The sequence below is a fragment of the Heteronotia binoei genome, chromosome 2 (genome assembly GCF_032191835.1).
Source record: "Heteronotia binoei isolate CCM8104 ecotype False Entrance Well chromosome 2, APGP_CSIRO_Hbin_v1, whole genome shotgun sequence".
Classification (NCBI taxonomy): domain Eukaryota; kingdom Metazoa; phylum Chordata; class Lepidosauria; order Squamata; family Gekkonidae; genus Heteronotia; species Heteronotia binoei.
In genome coordinates, this window is record NC_083224.1 from 3949849 (window position 1) to 3972048 (window position 22200).

The 22200-nt window shown below is 45.7% G+C and overlaps 1 protein-coding gene across 1 annotated transcript in view; it reads left to right on the plus strand.

The window, feature by feature from the left end:
• The first annotated feature begins 5942 nt into the window (after window positions 1–5942).
• Window positions 5943–22200, plus strand: part of LOC132590291 (zinc finger protein 14-like) — a 40004-nt gene continuing 23746 nt past the window's right edge. The window contains exons 1-4 of the mRNA XM_060263329.1: window positions 5943–6196; window positions 8984–9819; window positions 11494–11564; window positions 13483–13656. Coding sequence (XP_060119312.1) covers window positions 5943–6196; window positions 8984–9819; window positions 11494–11564; window positions 13483–13656 — 1335 coding nt within the window. The remainder of the gene's footprint in view (window positions 6197–8983; window positions 9820–11493; window positions 11565–13482; window positions 13657–22200) is intronic.

Here is a 22200-nt window from a genome sequence, read left to right on the forward strand (position 1 = left end):
AAGTTTTCCCTGAAGGATATTTGTCCAAGTGTTAATCCTCCAAATGGGAGATTTCTCAGCTTCCTTCTGTAAGTTAGTAAGTAAATTTTTATTTATACCCTGCCCTCCCCGCCGAGGCAGGCTCAGGGTGGCTTACAGAGCATGATACGAAATCATGATGTCACAATGACAGATAAAATCAATAGCAATATAAGTACAAATATAAATTAATTTTAAAAAGTTAAAACAATATAGTGGTGCTACAGTCTCTATTTATCCGGCAGCATAATATTTATTCTGGTTACATCTTTAAGGCTTCTTGGAAGAGGGCAGTTTTGCAGGCCCTGCAGAACTGATTGAGGTCCCGCAGGGCCCGCACCTCCTCCGGCAGCTGATTCCACCATTGGGGGGCTTTTATGGAGAAGGCCAGCTCCCTGGTTGTTTTAAGTTTGGCCTCCTTAGGCCCAGGGATTTCCAAGAGATTTTGTGAACTGGAGCGCAGTGCTCTCTGGGGAACATATGGAGAGAGGCGGTCCCTGAGGTAGGCAGGTCCTTGGCCACATAGGGCTTTATAGGTGATAACCAGCACCTTGTAACGAACCCGGAATACAATTGGCAGCCAGTGCAGTTCCCGCAGCCTAGGCCACGCGTATTCCCACCGAGGTAGTCCCACTAGTAGCCTGGCTGCTGCGTTCTGCACTAGCTGCAGTTTCCGCGTTCGGTACAGGGGCAGCCCCATGTAGAGGGCATTACAGTAGTCCAATCTCGAGGTGACCGTCGCATGGATCACTGTTGCCAGGTCGCCTCGCTCCAAGAAGGGGGCCAACTGCCTCGCCTGTCTGAGATGAAAAAAGGCGGATTTGGCAGTGGCCGCTATCTGGGCCTCCTTTGTCAAGGGGACTCCAGTACCACTCCCAAGCTCCTGACTTCACGCACTGGTACCAGTGGTGTCCCGTCAAAAGCTGGGAGGGGAATCCCCCCTTCCGGGGCGCCGCAGCCTAGGCAAAGGACCTCTGTCTTCGCTGGATTCAGTTTCAACCCGCGCAGCTTGATCCAATCAGCAACGGCTTGCAATGCCCGGTCCAGATCTATAGGGGCATCAGCAGCTCGGCCTCCCATCAATAGATAGAGCTGGGTGTCGTCAGCATACTGGTGACAACCCAGCCCATATTCCCAGGCAATCTGGGCAAAGGGGCGCATAAAGCTGTTAAATAGTATTGGAGAGAGAACCGCTCCCTGAGGCACTCCACAATTAAGTGGATGCCTCTGAGACCGCTCTCCCGCAATCGCCACCCTTTGTTCCCGACCTTCAAGGAAAGAGGAAAGCCACTGTAAGGCTAACCCCCGAATCCCTGCGTCGGCGAAGCGGCGGGACAGCAGCTGGTGATAGATCACATCGAACGCCGCCGATAGGTCTAGCAACAGCAATACCGCCACACCGCCTCATTCATTCATTTCACATTTTATTTATATCCCGCCCTCCCCGACCAGGCGGCCTCGATCCAGATGTCGTCGGAGATCATCCATCTTCTTCTAGAGAATTTCTGCTCCCTCCGGATAACTGGAAACCGGTCTGCTGATGGAAGGGTGATGAGTCTGGGCGTGGGGCAGGATCCAGTGCATGGTCTCTTTTCCATGCCATCTCTTATCCCTTTCAGATGTGGGGACCATCGGTGAAGGCAGAAGCTGCATTCTCTGGGGCAGACGGAGCTTCCTTGGAGCAAGGGCAGACGGCACAGGCCCAGGAGGGTGCCCAAGATGCCTTCTCCTCTGGTAAGGATTCTTTGTGTCTGGAGGCAATTGGGGCACCCCGTGAATGTGATGGGGAGAGCATTAAGGTCACAGCGCTGGAAACCAGTTCCTCGAGGCCAATAATCAAGGGGGAGATGTGGCTTCTGTGCCTGTGCTTATAGGGGCATCTGAGGGGCCACTGTGGGAAACAGGATTGTGCAATTGGGATGACAGGGTTTGGCCGGAACCCCAGGAGATTTGGGGAGGCCTTGGTGTGAAGCTTGGCACGGATAGTACCCTTGATCAGGGGTGTCAAACTCCTTCGTTAGGAGGCCTGGAGTGACACAAATGGGACTTCGTGGGGCCCGGCCGTGTGTCTCATAAAATATAATACCAGGTAGAGGAGATCAATGTTCCCTCTAGGCTGTGGGGTCTTGTGAGCAAAAAATCTACTTTGTGAGCTGTTGGTATTAAAGTTATGAGCTACTGCATAAATTAACTTGCTCTGGGGCCATTTTTCCTGAGCTAAGACAAAAATACGTGAGCTGGAGGCTAAAAAGCTGTGAGATGGCTCACACTAACTCAGCTTAGGAGGAACATTGGTGGAGATATGAACTTTATAACGGACACAGACAAACACAGTTAAAAGATATTTTTAAACTTAAAATACGAACATGCTTAAAACTTTTCCAATTTTTTTTAAGTTGGAAAGATGGGGGGACAGTTTAATTTGGCAGTGCAATTTTTAAAATAAAACATCAAGAAAAAGCACAAAGGGTCTGACTCTGTGGAAACAATAAGAACATAAGAGAAGCCATGTTGGATCAGGCCAACGGCCCATCCAGTCCAACACTCTGTATCACCCAGTGGCCAATAATTTTATATATATATACACACACATATATACATACACACACATATATATACATACTGTGGCTAATAGCCACTGATGGACCTCTGCTCCATATTTTTATCTAACCCCCTCTTGAAGCTGGCTATGCCTGTAGCCGCCACCACCTCCTGTGGCAGTGAATTCCACATGTTAATCACCCTTTGGGTAAAGAAGGACTTCCTTTTATCCGTTTTAGCCCGACTGCTCAGCAATTTCATTGAATGCCGATGAGTGCTTGTATTGTGAGAAAGGGAGAAAAGCACTGCTTTCTCTACCTTCTCCATCCCATGCCTCTATCATGTCACCCCACAGTCGACGTTTCTCCAAGCTAAAGAGCCCCAAGCGTTTTAACCTTTCTTCATAGAGAAAGTGTTCCAAACCTGTAATCATTCTAGTTGCCCTTGTAAGCTTTTCCCCCACGCCAAAGTCTACTCAGGTTGGCAATGGCTGTCCAGTATAATATCCCCCCCTTTTTTTGGTCCCCACATTAGAGTACACACTAGATTGGGGCCATTCAACAGATAAGCTGGCTGAAAACATCAACCTTTTGTTTGCAAGGACACAACTCCAGGAAGCGGGAGTTTGAGCTGCCTTTAGGAACTCTGAAAATGTAACCCTCTCCACTCCATTTGAAACCATTGCAGAGCAAAGACAAAGCTGCAAGGAAAACATGGAACAGACCTTAAAATCCACCCCACGTTTTCCTTGCAGCAGCCAGCAAAGAAAGGCAGGAAGAGCCAGGAACTGAGACTCTGTCTGGGAGCTTCAAGGGGGGCTTCAAAGAGCTTTTGAAGCTCCCAACCGAAGGAGATTCTGCCTCAGAGGTTCAAAGAGGCTGAGAACTGAAAGGGAGGTAGTCTTCGAGGTTCAAAGGGTAAGGACAAGAGTGTCGCTTGTATATATGAGAAGTGACAGCTTATAGCATGTGCTGAAGAAGTGAAAGTAGATCTGGAGGCTAGATGATCTAGATGACAGTAGGTGGCTGGGTGCCAGAGGTATTGCATCAGCCAGCACAGTCAGCATGACACAGCAAGTTGCTGATTGGCTGTCCAATGTATAAATGTACAGAGTAACTATGGTGTGTGTGGGTTAATGGAGTTGGTGTTGCAGCGGAGCATACTGTCAGCTTGCGTTCAATCGCTTCCTATTGATACTAACCATATTGCCTATACTGCTTATTTGTTCAAGACTAACCCTTTTGCCCTGTAGTAGAATGCAAGGTATGTCAGAGGGAGGGAGGCCTTGGGCGCCAGGGGTAATAAACGGCTAGCAGAACACAGAGAGACACCGCGCCGTTTCCCAGGCCAGGCAAGGCCGCCAAGCGGAAGGGGGAGTGTGGGCAGACTCAGGAAAGACAGATAGCAAGCGTGTGAATCAAATACCCCTGAGGGAGAAAGCAGCTTTTGTTTTAAGGAGTGATTTGCAGGGCCCTGCCTTTGATGTACCCCCAATATATGATAGTACCCATCCAATGCATGTTATCACTTTCAATGGTCTTCTCCAGTAGAAACATTGTGTATCCAATAAAGAAACTTATTTCTAAAGAAAGAGTTCTTTTGTTCTGGAATCTCAATGAACACTACGCTGATATTTTGAAAGTGATCCCAACAAAGGGGCTTATCGGCGAAGGTTACTTCTAGCGAATGGCTACAGAGGCACCAGACGACCAAGAGCCCTGCATACCAGAACTGCCAGGGTCCCCGGCTTGGTACGTTACCGAGAAACGCAAGCCAAGGAAGGTGAGCAGCCAAGTGCTCTTCATCACCCCACAGAAGTGGAAGCACCGCACCTCCACCACCCTGATGGAAGAGACCGCGCAACGCCACGCCAATCTCCTCCGCAACCCCGGAGATCCGGAGGCGCCTCCCGGCTCGCCTGAGCCAGCTGATGGAAGGGGGGAACCCGAGGATGGTCCGGGGCCGAGCCGAGGCAGGGACAGCTGCGACTCCCGAGAGGGTGAGGACGAGGACTCGCGAGCCTCCTCCCCGAAAACCTCCACCGTAGACGAGCTCCGGCGGGAGGTCGAGATACTAGGCTGCGACCTCCACCGGGAGATGAACCTTAACATGACCCTTATACTGAAGGAGGTGCAGAATCAAGTGGACCGCGCCATCGCGGGCGCTGGAGGAGCAGCGGCCCTGATCCCGCGGCCAACCCCCGCGCCAGTCGTCCGGGCAGCCCCGATGGCCCCGGCTGCGCCAGCAGCGCCCGCAGCGCCGGGTGCCCCCCAAGCCCCGGCCCCCTGGGTGAAGACCCGGGAGCTACTCGTCACGTTTGACGGCAGCCCGGATAAGGTGGAATACTTCATCATCCAGGCCAATACCTACATGCACTACTGGGTAGCGTCCTTCCACGACGAGCGCAACCGAGTAGCCTACCTGGGGTCGAAACTGGAAGGGGAAGCCCAGCTGTGGTACGTGACCCTCTTCGAGGCGAACGGGCCGGAAGTGGCCACCGTAGCGGCGTTCCTGCAAGCCCTCCTGTCCCAGTTCGAAGACCCCCTGAGGGAGACCATCGCCATAGCGGCCCTCGAGGGGCTGCGCCAAGGGGGGAAGTCGATCCGTGAGTACTCCCTAGAGTTCCGAAACCACAGCCACAAAATAACGGGCTGGAGCGAGGCCATGAAGATCCGGGCGTACAAGAATGCTGAACCCGGGCGTACAAAATGCTGAACCCGGGCATCCCGGGCGTACAAAATGCTGAACCCGGGCATCCTGGATCGGGCGCTGGGGCAAGTCCGCCCTGACACTCTGGTGGGCTGGATCCAGCTGGCGGGTGAGATCGAAAACAACATGAAGGAGGTGGCGATCCAACGCCAGGGGCTCCAGCCGTGATCCAGCCGGGACGGGCGGCCGACGGCGAAAGCGGAGCCCAAAAAAGCGGGAGGAGGGACCAGTCCCAAACACTCCTCGGGGCCCCGCAAGTGCTACCAATGTGGGGACCCGAACCACCTAGCCGCCAACTGCCCCGACCGGGCGAGATCCAGCACCCCCGCCGTGAAAGGGCCGAGCAGCAACACCAAGAAACCCAGCAAGCCGAAAGAGTCGAGCCGCAGCAGCACCGCCCTGTCGATGGTGCTTGACGAGGATTCTATAATGCTAGAAGATCTCGGGGACGACACCTGGGAGACCGAGCCGTCGGGAAACAAGGACGACCTGCACTAGAGGGTGCCCAGCGGCAGGTCCCGGAGAAAGCGGCACCATTACGGGTGAGAATTTCGGGGGAACTGAGGTTCATCCCACTGACTTTACTTAATGTGGAATTGAAGCGCTTTGTACACGCCCGAGCGCTCATAGACTCGGGGTGCACGCGGGAGCTGATCACCCCGCGATTTCTGGACATGTTAGGAATCGGGCGCGAGCGCCTACCCCGGCCTCTCGAATTTGAGCAAATGGAACAGGGACTAAGCTCTGCCTACCACCCGCAGACGGACGGGCAGAGTGAGCGGGTGAATGGGCTTCTGGAGCAGTACCTCCGGTGCTATGTGAACTTCCAGCAGACCAACTGGGTAGAGCTGTTACCCTTTGCCGAATACAGTTATAACAACAGCCTGCATGGTTCGATAAAGGTCTCCCCGTTCCAGGCTGTGCACGGGTACGAGGGGAAGCCTTTCCCAATGCTCCCGGGCGGAAACAACCCCCCTATCTCGCCAGAATGCCAGCAATGGTGGAAATCCTTAGAAAGTCCTGGAAAGTCATCCAGGAGAACCTGGAAGAGGCCAAAAGAGACTATAAAGCCCAATTCGACAAAAAGCACAGCCCAGGGTGGGACTTTAAGGTCGGAGAAACTGTGTTTTTGTCAACCAAGAATCTCCCGCTCCCCCAGACCTCTCAGAAGCTAGCCTACCGATTCCTTGGCCCTTTCAAGATCAAACGGGTGATCAATAAAGTGACTGTTGAATTGGACTTGCCCAAACTGTTTAGTAAAATACACCCTGTTTTCCATTGCAGTCTTATCCGTCGAGATCCGGGTGGGTCGAAGTGGCACCCTCGGGGCCCCGAGCCGGAACCCACGATGGTTCGGGGCCAGAAGCACCACGAAGTGAAAGAGATTCTCGATTCTAGAATGCACCGGGGGGGCCTCCAGTATTTAGTACGCTGGCGCTACTTCCCGCCCAGCTGCGATGAATGGGTCAAAGCCCAAGACCTCAATGCTCCTAAACTGCTTAAGCAATTTTACCTACTGCACCCAGACAAACCCCGAGCAAGAGCTTAGGGGGGGCAGTATGTCAGCTTGCGTTCAATCGCTTCCTATTGATACTAACCATATTGCCTATACTGCTTATTTGTTCAAGACTAACCCTTTTGCCCTGTAGTAGAATGCAAGGTATGTCAGAGGGAGGGAGGCCTTGGGCGCCAGGGGTAATAAACGGCTAGCAGAACACAGAGAGACACCGCGCCGTTTCCCAGGCCAGGCAAGGCCGCCAAGCGGAAGGGGGAGTGTGGGCAGACTCAGGAAAGACAGATAGCAAGCGTGTGAATCAAACACCCCTGAGGGAGAAAGCAGCTTTTGTTTTAAGGAGTGATTTGCAGGGCCCTGCCTTTGATGTACCCCCAATATATGATAGTACCCATCCAATGCATGTTATCACTTTCAATGGTCTTCTCCAGTAGAAACATTGTGTATCCAATAAAGAAACTTATTTCTAAAGAAAGAGTTCTTTTGTTCTGGAATCTCAATGAACACTACGCTGACACATACTGTCGGAGAGAAGAGTGATTGGTGTGTAAATAAATGTATATAGTGGTTTTACAGCTACTGTGTACAACCTTCATTCTTGCGTCGCTAAGAATCACCCTCTTGGACTCTAAGTGCATCACAGGGTTATGGGCCCAGCACGCTTCCGCTGCACATAGAAGACCTGAGAGAGGTGGTAAAGAAAGGACACTGAGTTGCTCCAGAGGCTGCCTAGGAGGTGAGACCAGCAGTGGCTGAAAGGAGTCTGAGCAGGATGGCTACAGCAGCAGCTACCGTGCTGGTGGAGAAGCTCACCACTACCAACTACAACATCTGGTCGCTCAGGTTAGAGCATTTCCTGAAGAGAGAGGGGCTTTGGGACTGTGTGTCAGCTCCTCCCGCTGATCCCACGCCGGCAGAGGCCGTTCAGGACCAAAAGGCTCTAGCCACTATCATACTAAGCATTTCAGACGACCAGCTGGTGCATGTCCGTGGTAATCAGACAGCGAAGGAGGCTTGGGAAGCTCTCAAGGCTGTGTATGTGCAGAAGTCAGCAGGTTCGCTGATATCCCTGACAAGGAGGCTCTACAGGAAACGTATGCTGGCCGGGGAGTCGATGAGGGACCACCTCGACGGTATGTCTATCTGTTTCCAAGAGCTAGAAGCAAGGGGTAAAGCGGTGGCTGAGGAAGATAAAGTCCACATAATATTGAGCTCTCTGGACGAGAGATATGATATGCTGGTGATAGCATTTGAAGGGCAAGATGCCGACAAGCTAACTTTGCCTTACGTGACCGGCAAACTCCTGGCAGAAGAGCAAAGGCAGCTGGAGAGCAGGAAAGAGCAGACTCACCGCAAAAAAGAAGATAAGCAGAGGTCTGTGGGGGCTGGTTCCAGCTGGCAAGCCAAAGAAGAGGAGGAAAGAGCCTTGCAAGTGCGGAGGAGACGTTGTTATCTGTGCAACCAGCTCGGACATTTGCGAAGGTCTTGTCCTCAGCAGCAACAGAGAAAGAGCCGGCAGCAGTCTTCAAGAACTCAGGCAACTCTGGTAAGAACTGGTCCGGGACTGCAGAGTGTGCCCTGGGTTGTCGACTCCGGGGCTACGCAGATTTTTTGCTGCCAGAAAGAACAGCTGCAGGACTGCAGACCAGCTGTGCAGAAAACTGTAAGCTTGGCTGACGGGAGACAAGCAGACGTGCTTTGCCAAGGCACGGTCTGTTTTCCCGGACTTAATCATACTTTTGATAATGTGTTATGCGTGCCAGAGTTAGAGACTAATTTGTTGCGTGTCTCCGTCCTGGCAACAGCTGGGTTCACAGTACTGTTTGATAAGAAGGGCTGTGAAATCTTAAAGCAGGGTAAACGGCTGGCTAAGGGAATGCTAAAAGCGAATGTGTATGAGCTTGTGCAAACAGTGGGAAAGGCACAAACTGTGTGGAATAGACAGCCACACAACAGGTGCATTCACCGCTGGCATAGAAGACTGGGCCACGCCAGCTATAACACAATTAATAAAACCCTGGAGATATTGCAGGGAGTGAAAGTGGATAAATGTAATGCATTCCTAGATTGTAATGTCTGTAAGGAAGCCAAGTCAAAGTCATTTCCGTCTTCTAAAAGGAGTGAACGTGTGTCTGAGAGACCGCTCCAATTAATACATGCAGACCTGATAGGGCCGTATGCACCTAGTGTTTCTAAAAATAGGTTTGCTTTGATTCTGGTCGATGACCACAGCAGATTTGCGTGGGTGTACGCTATTAAGCATAAAAGCGATGTATGTGCAACTTTCAAGTACTGGGCTAGAAGGGTGCAGAAGCAGTTAAATGCCAGAATAGCCTCACTTCAAACAGATCAAGGGGGCGAATTCCAAAGCAAAGACTTTGCCAACTATCTGAGGCAAGAGGGCATAAAACACAGAGTTGCCAAAGTTTCCTCTCCGTGGGAAAACGGGGTCGTTGAACGGAGAGCAGGGGTACTCCAGGGTATCTGCCATGCTTTGCTAGAAGACAGTGGTTTAAAGCTGGCATACTGGGGTGAAGCCTTGAAAACGTCCTGTTACATCTCTAACCGTTTGTGGACGGAGGCTATAAATGTCATACCCTACAGGGTCTTGTATGGGAGAAAGCCAACCCTGGATCACCGTAGAATTTTTGGGTCTAAGGCATGGGTGAACATTCCTCTAGATAAGAGGAGGAAGGGAGGTGCTAAAGCCAGGAAACTTGTGTTCGTGGGGTATCAGAACGGCATGAAGTCTTATAGATTCGTGGACGGTAATGACTTAATAAAACTGAGTAGGTCTGCCTCGTTTTGCGAGGATGATAATTGGACCAAAATCGATGCCAATGAAATGCCCAAAGAAACTAAAATGCAACTGTCTCTGACAAGTGAGGAGGGGCAAAAACCAGAAAGCAAGCAGGCTCCCTCACTGGAGCAGAAGGAGGACAGTGCGAGTAGTTCTGAAAGCATTAAACAGCAGGAGACTTCTGAGGCTGTAAAAAGGGAGCCGGTTGAAATCAGGGTCTCTGCAAGAGAAAATAAAGGTGTGCCGCCCAAAAGATATGGTTATGATACTGATATAAATTATCTGGGCAATGGAGATAGTTTGCCTGATGGAGGGGCTGTGTAAGTGCACCAGAGTTAAAGGTGGATACTTCTTTCACTAAGGAGGAAGGAGGTTATACATATGTATATGATGATAACCCTAAAACGTATCCTAGTGTGCTGGAACTGTTATATGGCAAGTCTTCTAAAGAACAGGGAGACACATAAGCAAAAGCCTGGAAAGAGAGGCTTTAAGCAGTAACCACTTAAAATGTGCAAATGTTCAATGTGCAAATGAATAAATGCTGGAATGTAAAAGAAATGCTGTAACATTAAACAAACATGCTGCTTCAAAATGTATAATAAGCTGCAACTAAACTGTGATTGTAAAGCTGAAACTGAAATGTAACAATTCCAAACTGTAACTCTTAAGCTAAATGTACAAAACTGAAAGCTGTGAAAATGTGTTAGCAAATATGTGTGCTGGGAAAAGAATATACCTTTATACCAGACAAGGTACGGTATCGTTTCTAACAGACCGAGCCAGCAACGAGATAAAGGGAGTGCTCAGTCTGGGAAGAGAGCCAACTGATAAGATATGGTCAGTCTGGGAAGTAAGCCAGTAAGAATGTGCTTGCTGGGTAATTAGCAAGCGGAGCAAAATGTGTGTGTGTTAACACAAGAGTTCAGGGAATAAAATGCTGAACTGTAACTAATGTATATATGGAAAGAAATGTAACTGAATGTATTAATGGTAATATGAACAATACGAATATGGAATATTGTAATATATGGATTACAGTACAAGCCTATAATCTGAGGAGGAGTGTCACTGGTATATATGAGAAGTGACAGCTTATAGCATGTGCTGTAGAAGTGAAAGTAGATCTGGAGGCTAGATGATCTAGATGACAGCAGGTGGCTGGGTGCCAGAGGTATTGCATCAGCCAGCACAGTCAGCATGACACAGCAAGTTGCTGATTGGCTGTCCAATGTATATATGTACAGAGTAACTATGGTGTGTGTGGGTTAATGGAGTTGGTGTTGCAGCGGAGCATACTGTCGGAGAGAAGAGTGATTGGTGTGTAAATAAATGTATATAGTGGTTTTACAGCTACTGTGTACAACCTTCATTCTTGCGTCGCTAAGAATCACCCTCTTTGGCAGAAAAGAGCTCTGTGGTCCTGATCAAAGCCCTGGGCGGGCCGCTTCTGGCATGCGGGCCGAGTGTTTGACACCCCTGCCCTGGATTCCCCAGAAATGCTCTAGTGACATCTGGGATTTGGGCTGAATGTGATGGTGACATTTCATGCAACGTCATTTCCACCCCTGTGTATATCCACCCCCAGCCCAGACGAAAGGGCCCAGCCGGCAGAAGAATGGGATTCCTGGGTTTTGCTCTGATCCAGCAGGGATGCTGTAACTTTAGGAACTCCAGAGTTCCCAGGGCACGTTTGAAGTCTGAAATATGTTGGCAGAGGTTTTCACCCGGAGGCTCATGGGTACTTCTCTTCTGCCTCTCCCAGGATTTAGTAAAAAGTGTGAAAGAATGTGCTGAGTGTACACAGGGCTGGTCTCAGATGCCTGGGAAGGGGGTGCGTGAAGCAGGGAGTGACAAAGGAAATGGAATAAGAAGTTAAACCCCCTCCCTTCTTCCTTTCTGTTATGAACAGGCAGTGGAGAGACGCTGTTGAGCCGCTGTCTTTCTGGAGGTGTGGAAACGGCTGATTTTCCTCCAGTCCAGGTAAGGGAGATGAGCGGGGGGCAGCCTGGGGCCCCCTTCTTTCTCGGGGAGGGGGTGCTTCTGCTCCCACAGTTTCTACAAGGGTCCGGATGAGAGAGGATTTAAATTCAGCTCTTTTTCCCCATGCCAAACCGTATATCCTGTTCCGCCCCAGACTCCTCTCTTCCGGTATGCAATGTTTGTCTGCGGGCTCTCCTTCCTTGGAGGTTTATTTATTTTATTTAGTTATTTTGCGGATTCTAGTCCACCTTCCCAAGTCGGATTCAGGGTGGATTACAACATAATAAAATAATTAAATCACACAATGAAACAGTTAAAATTAAACAGTTAAAACCATTAAAAAGTAAGAAAATAAGGCAGATGGCTAGATGGCTAGATGGCCATCTGACAGCAAGGCAGATCCTATGAATTTGGGGTAGGTATATGTGAGTTTCCTGCATTTTGCAGGGGGTTGGACTAGAGGACCCTGGAGGTCCCTTCCAACTCTAGGATTTTGTGATCTCTGATGAGGGAATCTGCTTTTTCTTTCAGTGCCCCGTTTCCTTTGAGGAGGTGTTTGTCTGCTTCACCCCAGCAGAGTGGGCCCTGCTGGATCCGGGCCAGAGAACTCTCTACAGGGAAGTCATGTGGGAGAACTACAGGAGCGTCATCTCTCTGGGTACGGATTTTTCACAAAGGTCAGAGGTGTGAGTTGGTGCCCCTGGGATGATGCGGGAATCAAAGTGTAGAACAGCAATACATCATATTGAGGCCTTTCCACCTAATTGATGAGGTGCAACGGAGACCAGTGTTGTGGCCATCACCGAAGCCTGAAAAGGTGTCCCAGATAACAATGTTTGATAAAACCTTTTTCGAAAAACCATATAATCTTTTTGTACATTACAACAGCACAAGAAAGGTCCATTCTCACATTACAATATTACGAGAGAGGCAAGCCTGTATCTAAGGGTGGCCCCAGGGGGGCACGGCCCCTCTACCCAACCCCCCCTCAACATGTATGGCCCCTCCTTTCCCCGCCGCTTTTGCGGCCCCCGATCCCCCCACCGCTGCTATTGCGGTCCTCGCCCGATCTCCGCACTGCTTGCCTAGCTGCCCCCGTTTGATCTCCCCGCCCCTTTTCTGGTGGCCCCCACTCTCATCACCGCTCTTGTGGCCCCCGCCTGAATTCCCCACTGCTGCTCCGCAGCCCCCCCACCAAATTTTTTCCTCTGGGGCCCCTCCCCCAGAAATTTTCTGGCTACGGGCCTGGAGAGAGGTCCAGTGAGCCTCTCAGATTTAGATGAGATATTGGCTCATTTTGTCAATGAAGTTATTCCTCAAGAGTAGTCCTTATTTCTTTCAGGATTGTCAGCCTCTTGTAACAATTGAATGTAAATGCTCTTCTGCAACATCTGCTTTTTTCAAGTTCTCTCATCCTGGGGTAAACCAGGGCGATAACAACAGGACACGCCACAAAACTGAATGGAAATAGATAATTTTTAAATTTTAAGATATTGTTAATTCTTGTTAAAAACTTGCCACTCCTAACCCTAACCCACTAATCCTTGCCACTCCTAATCCTAACCCTAACCCACTTAAGTGTATGTATATATATTTACTTGGAGCTGAAACCAGTCCTGAACCACTTCTTTAACCAGATGCAAAAGCCTTCTGGAGCTTGCTGGCAAATTGCTCTCTACAATATTTTTATTAGGAGCAAGCCCTTCCTTTTGATGGCAGAAAGCAAGCTCCAAAAGGATTCAATGGTAAGTTTCTGGGTGCACATTGGACCTTTCTTGTGCTGTTGTAATGTATAAAAAAAGTATGGTTTTTCTAAAAAGGTTTTACTAAACATTGTTAGCCAGGACATCACAGGGTTTGTTTCTCTTGTTGCGTGTAATGTGAAGTGTGATCCCATTTTGTTGGTGTTACTGAGAAGGTGTTTCGGCCGGAGGCAAAGGTGATGAAAGAGACCCTGAGAAAGAATCTGGATCCTCATTTCTCTGCTGCTTACATTTACAACACCCCCTGCCCCCTGAATGGGATTACAAACATCCCCTTTGACTGTGACCTGGAAAAGATCCTGTCAAGAACCCAAGCCTGGGTCCCCCTGGTATTATACTTCTACCTCTGTAGTGTCAGGTAGTCTGAATGACCCTATCGAGGGTCCTCTCTGATGGAATCTTCCAAGCCTGGGTCCCCCTGGTGTTATACTTCTACCTCTGTAGTGTCAGGTAGTCTGAATGACCCTATCGAGGGTCCTCTCTGATGGAATCTTCCAGAAGCTGTCAGTACCCACCCAGTCCCCCCTAACTCCTGCTTACACAACTGGATACAGGTTCTCAGGATTCACCAAAGCCAGCCTTGAGAAAGATAAGCTGGGGGGGGGGGGGGTGGAGGGGGTTAAATCAGCAACACCTGCAAGTCAGACAGACCATTTAATACTCACATTAACCCTTGATGTGAACTAGGGTGTCTTGCCTCACAGATCTGTCCCTCTTACACTGGTTGGGATTGCGTCTAAGATCCTGACCATGATTCCAGAAGAATCTTTACTCTTGAATTTATTTCCTTCCCGATAGAAGAAGGATTACTTTTTCTTTCTCTCTCTCTGCAAATGAAGCCAGAAGTATAAGAGAGACTTTGGTGGAGAAAGACAATCGCTTTGCATCCAAAGAAAAGCTGGGGAGTTTCTCAAGAGGATCTCAAGAGCATATTTCTTCCCCAAATGAGCTATCTGACAGTAAGTATCATTCAGTTAGGCCAAGAAAGACGCAATGCAAAAGATTTATGCGATCTGAAGAGAAACCAGAGAAATTTAGTGGAAATTTAGTGAAAGCCATTTACTCCAGCCAAAAAGCTAGAATAAATATAAATGGGTATCTTTCTGATTTCATAACTATTGTGCAAGGTACTAGACAAGGATGCCCGCTCTCGTCCTTACTCTTTGTCTTGACGCTAGAATTTTTGATAAACTCGAGAAGAAAAGATCAGGCGATTAGAGGTACAAAGATTAAGGGTGAAAGTTTCAAAATTCAAGCTTTTGCTGATGACTTGTTGTTTATATTGGAAGAACCCACAAATTCAATTGGGAAATTAAAAGAAAGATTGAAACAATATGGTGAAGTAGAAGGTTTTAAAGTAAATTATCAAAAAACTAAATTTCTAGCAAAAAGTATGGGAAAAGAACAAATTATTGAATTAGAGGGGAAATCTGGATTTGGCTATGAAAAAAAGATAAAATATCTGGGTATCCATTTAACAACGGAATTGAAAACCCTAAAAAATGATAACTTTGATAAGATTCTAAAAGAGATAAAATTAGACCTAGAAAGATGGAATGATTTACAAATCTCTATTTTAGGAAGAATTGCGTCAGTCAAAATGAATTTGCTACCTAGAATCTTATTTTTATTTCAAATGATTCCTGTCATATTACCGAGAGCCTTCTTTCAACAATTAAACAAGATAATAACAAATTTTGTATGGCAATTCAATTTAATGACTCCAAGGATTCTTTGTAGGCGATAGAATGCAATTCTTCATCGGGGGAATCTTCAAAGCCGAAAAAAAACCCCTCCTGGGATCGTTCGTCAGCCAAAGTGAATCCCCCTCGAAATAAACATGCATGCCGTAGACAATTTCCTTTACTGGAAAGAGTAGACAGTAGGCTTTATAAAGCCTTTTCTGTCCAAAAACAAAGATCCTGGTCTGCTCCACACAGGGAAACAGGTCAGCTCACCAAGCTTCAAGCTTCAACATAAACTCACTAAGGCTTCAACTTCCTATGGACTATAACAACATCTGAGATAAAGTGGATGGTATAATGAGGGAATAGACGTCGCTAATAAGGTAACGATCCTTATCTGCTACTCCGGGTTAAATTTAAGCTTGTTAAAAGGGAAGATCTGGGACCCAGAACTATTTTTCAAAGTGGAAAATCAAGAAGTGGAAGGGGGTAGAAGTGGTTTTTTTGGACTCAAAAGAAAGCAGAAAAGTGCAGAAAAATACTTGCTGTTATGAATTCTTGTGGCTTCGGAAAAAACCCCCAGTCATAACAAAGCTGCAGTCTCTCTCCTCAAAACAGGAAGTGAGGTTTTCTACAATCATTGTAAGACTTCAATGCTAGAGAGTCAGGAAGTAAGTGCGGAGTGAAGAGGAGCATCCAAGTATCCAGATACTTGCAAGAGTCAGTAACCATAGAGAAACATTGGAGGCTAATTACAGAAAGGCCAAAATATTTTCACTAAATAACTTGAAAGTGGACTATAAAAGGATTCAAAATATATATAAACAATCCCCTAAGGGCTAAATAACATGGACTATGTGCTTGAAATTGGAAAATAAGCCCTAGAGGGTAAAAGGAAAACTTTTTAAAAAGAGAGGCTTGGAACTTTAAAAATTAATATCTTGAGCTAGGAAGCTTTGAGGACGGCATTCTTAGGCTTGTTGAAAAGGGCAAGATCTGTTCTGCTAAATGCAACTATCAGATTGGGGATTGAAGATACCAATTAAAAACCCATTATTTGTAATGGGCAATCAGTAATGTCTGAGTAAAAGTTGGAATCAAGAATTACAAGGTTAAGAGCTGCCTTAGTGAGAGACGGTAAAATGTCTAAACAAGTTCATGATCAACTGTACGCTATGGAAGCAAGAATATTGAAGGCAATGAGTGATTTAATAACTGGTAGTGAGAAGAAATTAACTAAGGAAATAAAATCCAGTGCTGAAGAGGTAAAGAAAGAATTTAAGAAGGAAATTGATGACCTAAGGAAAGAGTCTCAAGCAATAGCTAAAAAGACTGTTGACATAGAAGTGAAAATTAGAGATCAAGATGCCACTATTAAGAAAATGCAAGAAAAAGCAATACTACAAGACTGTAAGTTGATGGAGAATATGATTCGGCTAAGGGGAGTGCCTGAGAATGAACAAGAGGATGTGAAGACTCATATTGTCACAATTACAGCTGAATTTTTGGAAAAAGATCCAGAGGAGATGGAGCGTTTATGTGATTTTGCATACAGAGTCAATTCAGAGCTTGCCAGAAAGCGTAAACTACCCAGGGATGTAGTGAAACAATTTTGGATAATGATTCAACAGGAGATCTCGAAAATCTTGGGTTATAATATTAGGAGAGCACCAGATGTCTTTCTGGTGGGATTACAAATGGAAAGCTTTCCGAAGCAAGATAGAACATTGTTGTGGTATTTGCTTTCAGCTGCAAGAACACTGTATGCGCAAATGTGGAAGCAAGATAGAATACCTGAAAAATGGGACTGGGCCTTAAAGGTTCTTAACTGGAGTGAAATGGACAAACTTACTAGAATCTTAAATGACAATAATTTGGAGAAGTTTAAAGAAGACTGGAGTAAATTCCAAAGTTACGTGGAAATATAATGGAGGGTGAAGAGTCATTTAGTCATTTATGACAACATAATTGAACTTTAAATGATAAAGAAGAATTGTGATTATTGAGTTAGTAGGATATAGTTATATGGTAATTATACATATATAAGTTAAGATAAGAATAAGATAGCTGGAATTCCGGAGTTGATTTTATAACTATGAGTTTTGTGCGTAATGAATATCAAGAGAATTATAGAGAAAAGGTTATTGAAAAATTACTCTTTGTATAAAAATTTTATAATGGTGAAAAGATATTTAGTAGTGTTTGACAACATTAATCGAACTTTTAATGATAAAGAGGAATTGTGATATTGTGATAAAAGCATTAGTAGAACATGGTTATTTGGTAAATATATATATATATATGAGAGTTAAGATAAGACTAAGATAGGGGGAACTCTGGAACTGAATTAATAATTATGAGCGTTGTGTTTAATAAGTGCTAAGTGATTATTAGAGATTAGGTTAGTGAATGATAATTTTTTTTCTCTTTCTAAAGATTTTATAAGTGTGAAATTACCTTTAATATGCTTTTAATGTGTTTTAAGTACCGGCGGAGGTCATGAAGAAGAGGGGGGGAGGGAGGAAAAATATGTAATGTATTGGAGAAATATATTTGGATTTGTAGAGATGAATTTATTTCAATATATTGCAAAATAAAAAGTTTGGTCCCAAAAAAAACAAAAAAAAACAATTTTTGTATGGAAAATAAAAGACCGAGGATAAAACCAAAGAGTTTACAAGATAGTAAACAAAGAGGTGGTTTAGCATTGCCAGACTGGCATACATACTATAAGGCGTGTGCTTTGATGTGGGCTAAGGATTGGTTATTACTAAAAAATAAAAGATTATTGGTACTGGAAGGAGCAGATCTAACAAGGGGTTGGCACTCTTATATATGGTATCAAGCCCCCCCAAAAAACAGTATTTTTTTAGACATGAAATAAGAAAATCAGCATATAGAACCTGCATGGGAATAAAATCTCAAATTTATATGATGATTTAGATGATTATCACCAGTAGAAGCCTCATTACACCCAAATTTATTTCGGTGGGAATATAGTTATGCTTTTGAGGCTTTATTGGACGAAAGAGACAATTTAAAATTGGATGAATATGTCCAACTAGATTGGTGGACTAAATTACAAATCAAATCAAGATACAAATGTGACAAAGAAATGGGTTTTGTGAAAAAGTTGAATGAATTTGATTCCATAATACTAGGTACTGAACAGAAATTGATCTCAAAAATTTATAATTGGCTGCTAGAGGCTAAAATGCAAGATGAAATTCTTAAGGAAAGCTGGATAAGGTGGATGCAAGATATTGCTTATAACATAGAATTGTTGGAATGGTAGAAAATTTGGGGAGAAAAAGTTAGCAAAGTCATCAATATTTAAAGAAAATCTCTATAAAATGGTATACCGCTGGTATTTTACGCCTGAAAAGTTATCCAAAATATATCCTAACATATCCAACAAATGTTGGAAATGCAAAAAGGCGAAAGGAACATTTTACCATATTTGGTGGCAATGCGATAAAGCTAGGAAATACTGGGGACAAATATATGTATGGATCCAGAAAATATTAAAAATCAATATCCAGCATGTACCTGAATTATATCTATTGAATATGTGTAAGAACCCTGTGTTCCTAAGAACCCATGTTCCTCAGCATGATCATCCAGCTACATGAAGACCAGCGAGGCCAAGTCAGACACTGCAACGACCTCTCGGAGCCCTTCCCAATAGGCACAGGTGTAAAGCAAGGCTGCATTCTCGTGCCAACTTTCCTTACGATCTTCTTTAGCATGATGCTTCAAAGAGCCACAGTAGATCTAGATGATGAAGATGGTGTCTATATCCGCTATCGCACCGATGGCAGCCTGTTCAATCTGAGGCGACTAAAGGCCCACTCCAAGACAATGGAAAAACTCATCCGAGAGCTACTGTTTGCTGATGATGCCGCACTCATCTCCCACTCGGTATCAGCTCTGCAGCATATGATGTCCTGCTTTGCAGAGGCTGCCAAGCTATTCGGCCTAGAAGTTAGTCTGAAGAAGACAGAAGTTCTCCACCAGCCTGCCCCCCAGGAAGATTATCACCCTCCCTGCATCACTGTGGGTGAGTCAGTTCTGAAGACAGTCCAGCAGTTCAGCTACCTGGGGTGCATCATCTCCTCAGACGCCAAGATCGATAAGGAGATTGACAACAGGCTGGCAAAGGCAAACCGTGCATTTGGCCGACTGCACAAAAGAGTGTGGAGCAACAAGCATCTGAAAAAAGGCACAAAGATAAATGTTTACAAAGCGGTTGTGTTGACAACCCTCATCTATGGCTCCGAATCGTGGGTTTTATACCGTCATCACCTGCGACTCCTTGAGTGCTTCCATCAGCGCTGCCTTCGCACCATTCTCAACATCCACTGGAGTGACTTTGTGACCAACACTGAAGTCCTCAAGCAGGCGGAGGTTACAAGCATCAAGGCACTGCTGTTGAAGATGCAGCTGCGCTGGGCAGGGCATATTTCTAGGATGGAAAACCACCGCCTTCCCAAGATTGCCCTGTATGGCGAACTCTGCACTGGTCATCGAAATAGAGGGGCACCAAAGGACTCCTTGAAGAAATCCCTTGGCACCTGTCGCATCAACCATCACCAGTGGTCTGACCTAGCCTCAGATCGCAAAGCATGGAGGCACACCATCCACCAGGCTGTCTCTTCATTTGAGAACGCACGTATAGCCGGTCTTGAGGACAAAAGGAGATTGAGGAAGAATCGAACTGCTACAGCACCAACCCCTAATCAGACTTTTCCCTGCAGCCACTGTGGCTGGATCTGCCTGTCCCGCATTGGTCTTGTCAGCCACCAGCGAGCCTGCAGCAGACGTGGACTACTGCTCCTTCCTTAAATCTTCGTCCGCGAAGCCAAGCAAAGAGCGAGAAAAACCCTATACCCAAAACAGTTCAAAAGCTTTATTACATATAGCGACAGTAGCCAGAATAGTGTACGCTAGATATTGGAAAACCCAACAGATACCAGCAAGAGAGGAATTTCTGCAAAAGCTGTACGAAGCCGCAGAAATGGACCTTTTAACGACAAAATTGAGAGAAGGTAATTTAGAAAAATGTAAAGAAACTTGTATATGATATATATAACGGACTTGATTCTTAGTTCCTTTATCTGTTATCAATTTCTGTCTTCATGATGTTTTTGTAATGTTTTGTTTGTCTTGTTTTGTTTTGTCAATAAAATATATTAGGAGTTCTTTAAAAAAAGAAAAGAAAGAAAGAGGCAAAGCATAGCCATGGCGGAGTTTGGATTGACTTCGGAGCAACATTTAGTTATTTATTTTAGTTTTATTTCTTGCACTTGTATCCCGCCCTCCCCAAACGGGCTCAGGGCGGCTAACAACGGTCACAATTCGATGACAGATTCACATTATAACAATAAAACATTATTAAAACATTCAAATATTAAAACAGTTTAAATGCAGTTCAGATGGCGCGCTCTGTCTGTTTTGAATTAATTTATGATGCTCTTGTGGGGTAGATAGTACACCCCCCCATAGATCTTAAAAGTACCTCCAATTATTTATTAAAAGCCTGCCAGAACAGATACGTCTTACAGGCCCTGCGGGATTGTGATAAATACCGCAGGGCCCTGGTCTCCTCAGGGCCTTCCAGAGGGCAGGCACAGCCACGGAAAAGGCTCTTGCCCTTGTCGTGGTCACACGGGCCTCCTTTAGCCCAGGGATCTTGAACAGATTTAACGAGCTTGATCGTAGTGCTCTCTGGGGCTCGTGTGGGGAAAGGCGGTCCAGAAAGGGCTTTAAAGGCCATATAGGGCTTTAAAGGACAAAACCAGCACTTTGAACCGGGCTCAGAACACTACAGACAACCTGTGCAGCGTCTCTAGTGCAGGTTGGTGCAATCATACAGCCCACTACGGGGGGAGGAGTCCTTCTGGGGATGTCAATAAGAAGATGATATTGGATTTATATCTCGCCCTATACTCTGAATCTCAAGAGTCTCAGAGCGGTCACAATCTCCTTTACCTTTACAACAGACACCCTGTGAGGTGTGTGGGGCTTAGAGAGCATTCCTCAGAAGCTGCCTTTTAAAGGACTTTTAAAGAAATTTCATTTCGATGAAATTGCTGAGCAGACAGGTTAAAACGGATAAAAGGAAGTACTTCTTCACCCAAAGGGTGATTAACATGTGGAATTCACTGCCACAGGAGGTGGTGGCAGCTGCAAGCATAGCCAGTTTCAAGAGGGGATTGGATAAAAATATGGAGCAGAGGTCCATCAGTGGCTATTAGCCACAGTGTATATATATTTTGGCCACTGTGTGACACAGAGTGTTGGACTGGATGGGCCATTGGCCTGATCCAACATGGCTTCTCTTATGTTCTTATGTTCTTATGACTACAAAAATATCAAAAATATTGTGCAAAAACACTTTTGACTAGTATGTACAAAATTAAGTAACTTATATTATATCATTTAAACACTATTGAACCCTTTGGTCTGAATCAATACAATGATCTCTCTTGTTTTATATAATGTATGTTGTTTCTGGGGTATGTTGTTAGATTTTGGTGATGTCTCCTTTAAATGGTTGAGTAACAACAGCAGTGACCGTCCTTTTTAAAAAAAGCCGTGTGCTCAGTTAGCCTAAGTCGCTAATTAAGATACCAAAATAGGCGTTTGAGAGAGAACTTGGCTGGAACTTTCAGGCCGTTATATCAACTGTTTCTGTATGTTTTTGTCAATATTGCTTTTGTTTAGGGTGGTTTTTATCGGTCACCTCTGTTGTTTACAGTTGGCTTATGAGGAAGCTGCAGGAGCAGCGGAACGCAATCAAAGCCGGAGTTTGCATGAAGGCAAGAATTTTTCCTTCAGAAGTCAACAAGAAACGGAGGGACTCCTGTGGAACTTTATTGTTGAGTCTCAGTACTCTGTTTGGAAAATTAAGAGACTGTGTGGGGTCCTCCCTGTAGTACTGTATTCGAGACTCCTGTTTGTCTTTAATTTCTATTGGATGAATATGAATGTATGCCTACTTTTGTAGGCTGTTTATTATATGATATAATATAAGTTACTTAATTTTGTACATACTAGTCAAGAGTGTTTTTACACAATATTGTTGATATTTTTGTATTCCATATATTGTGCTGCTATTGTTCTTTTGCATTGTTTTGCCTTTTCAAGGACAGCTCTGCAAGAGCTATGGCTAATCCAAGGCCATTC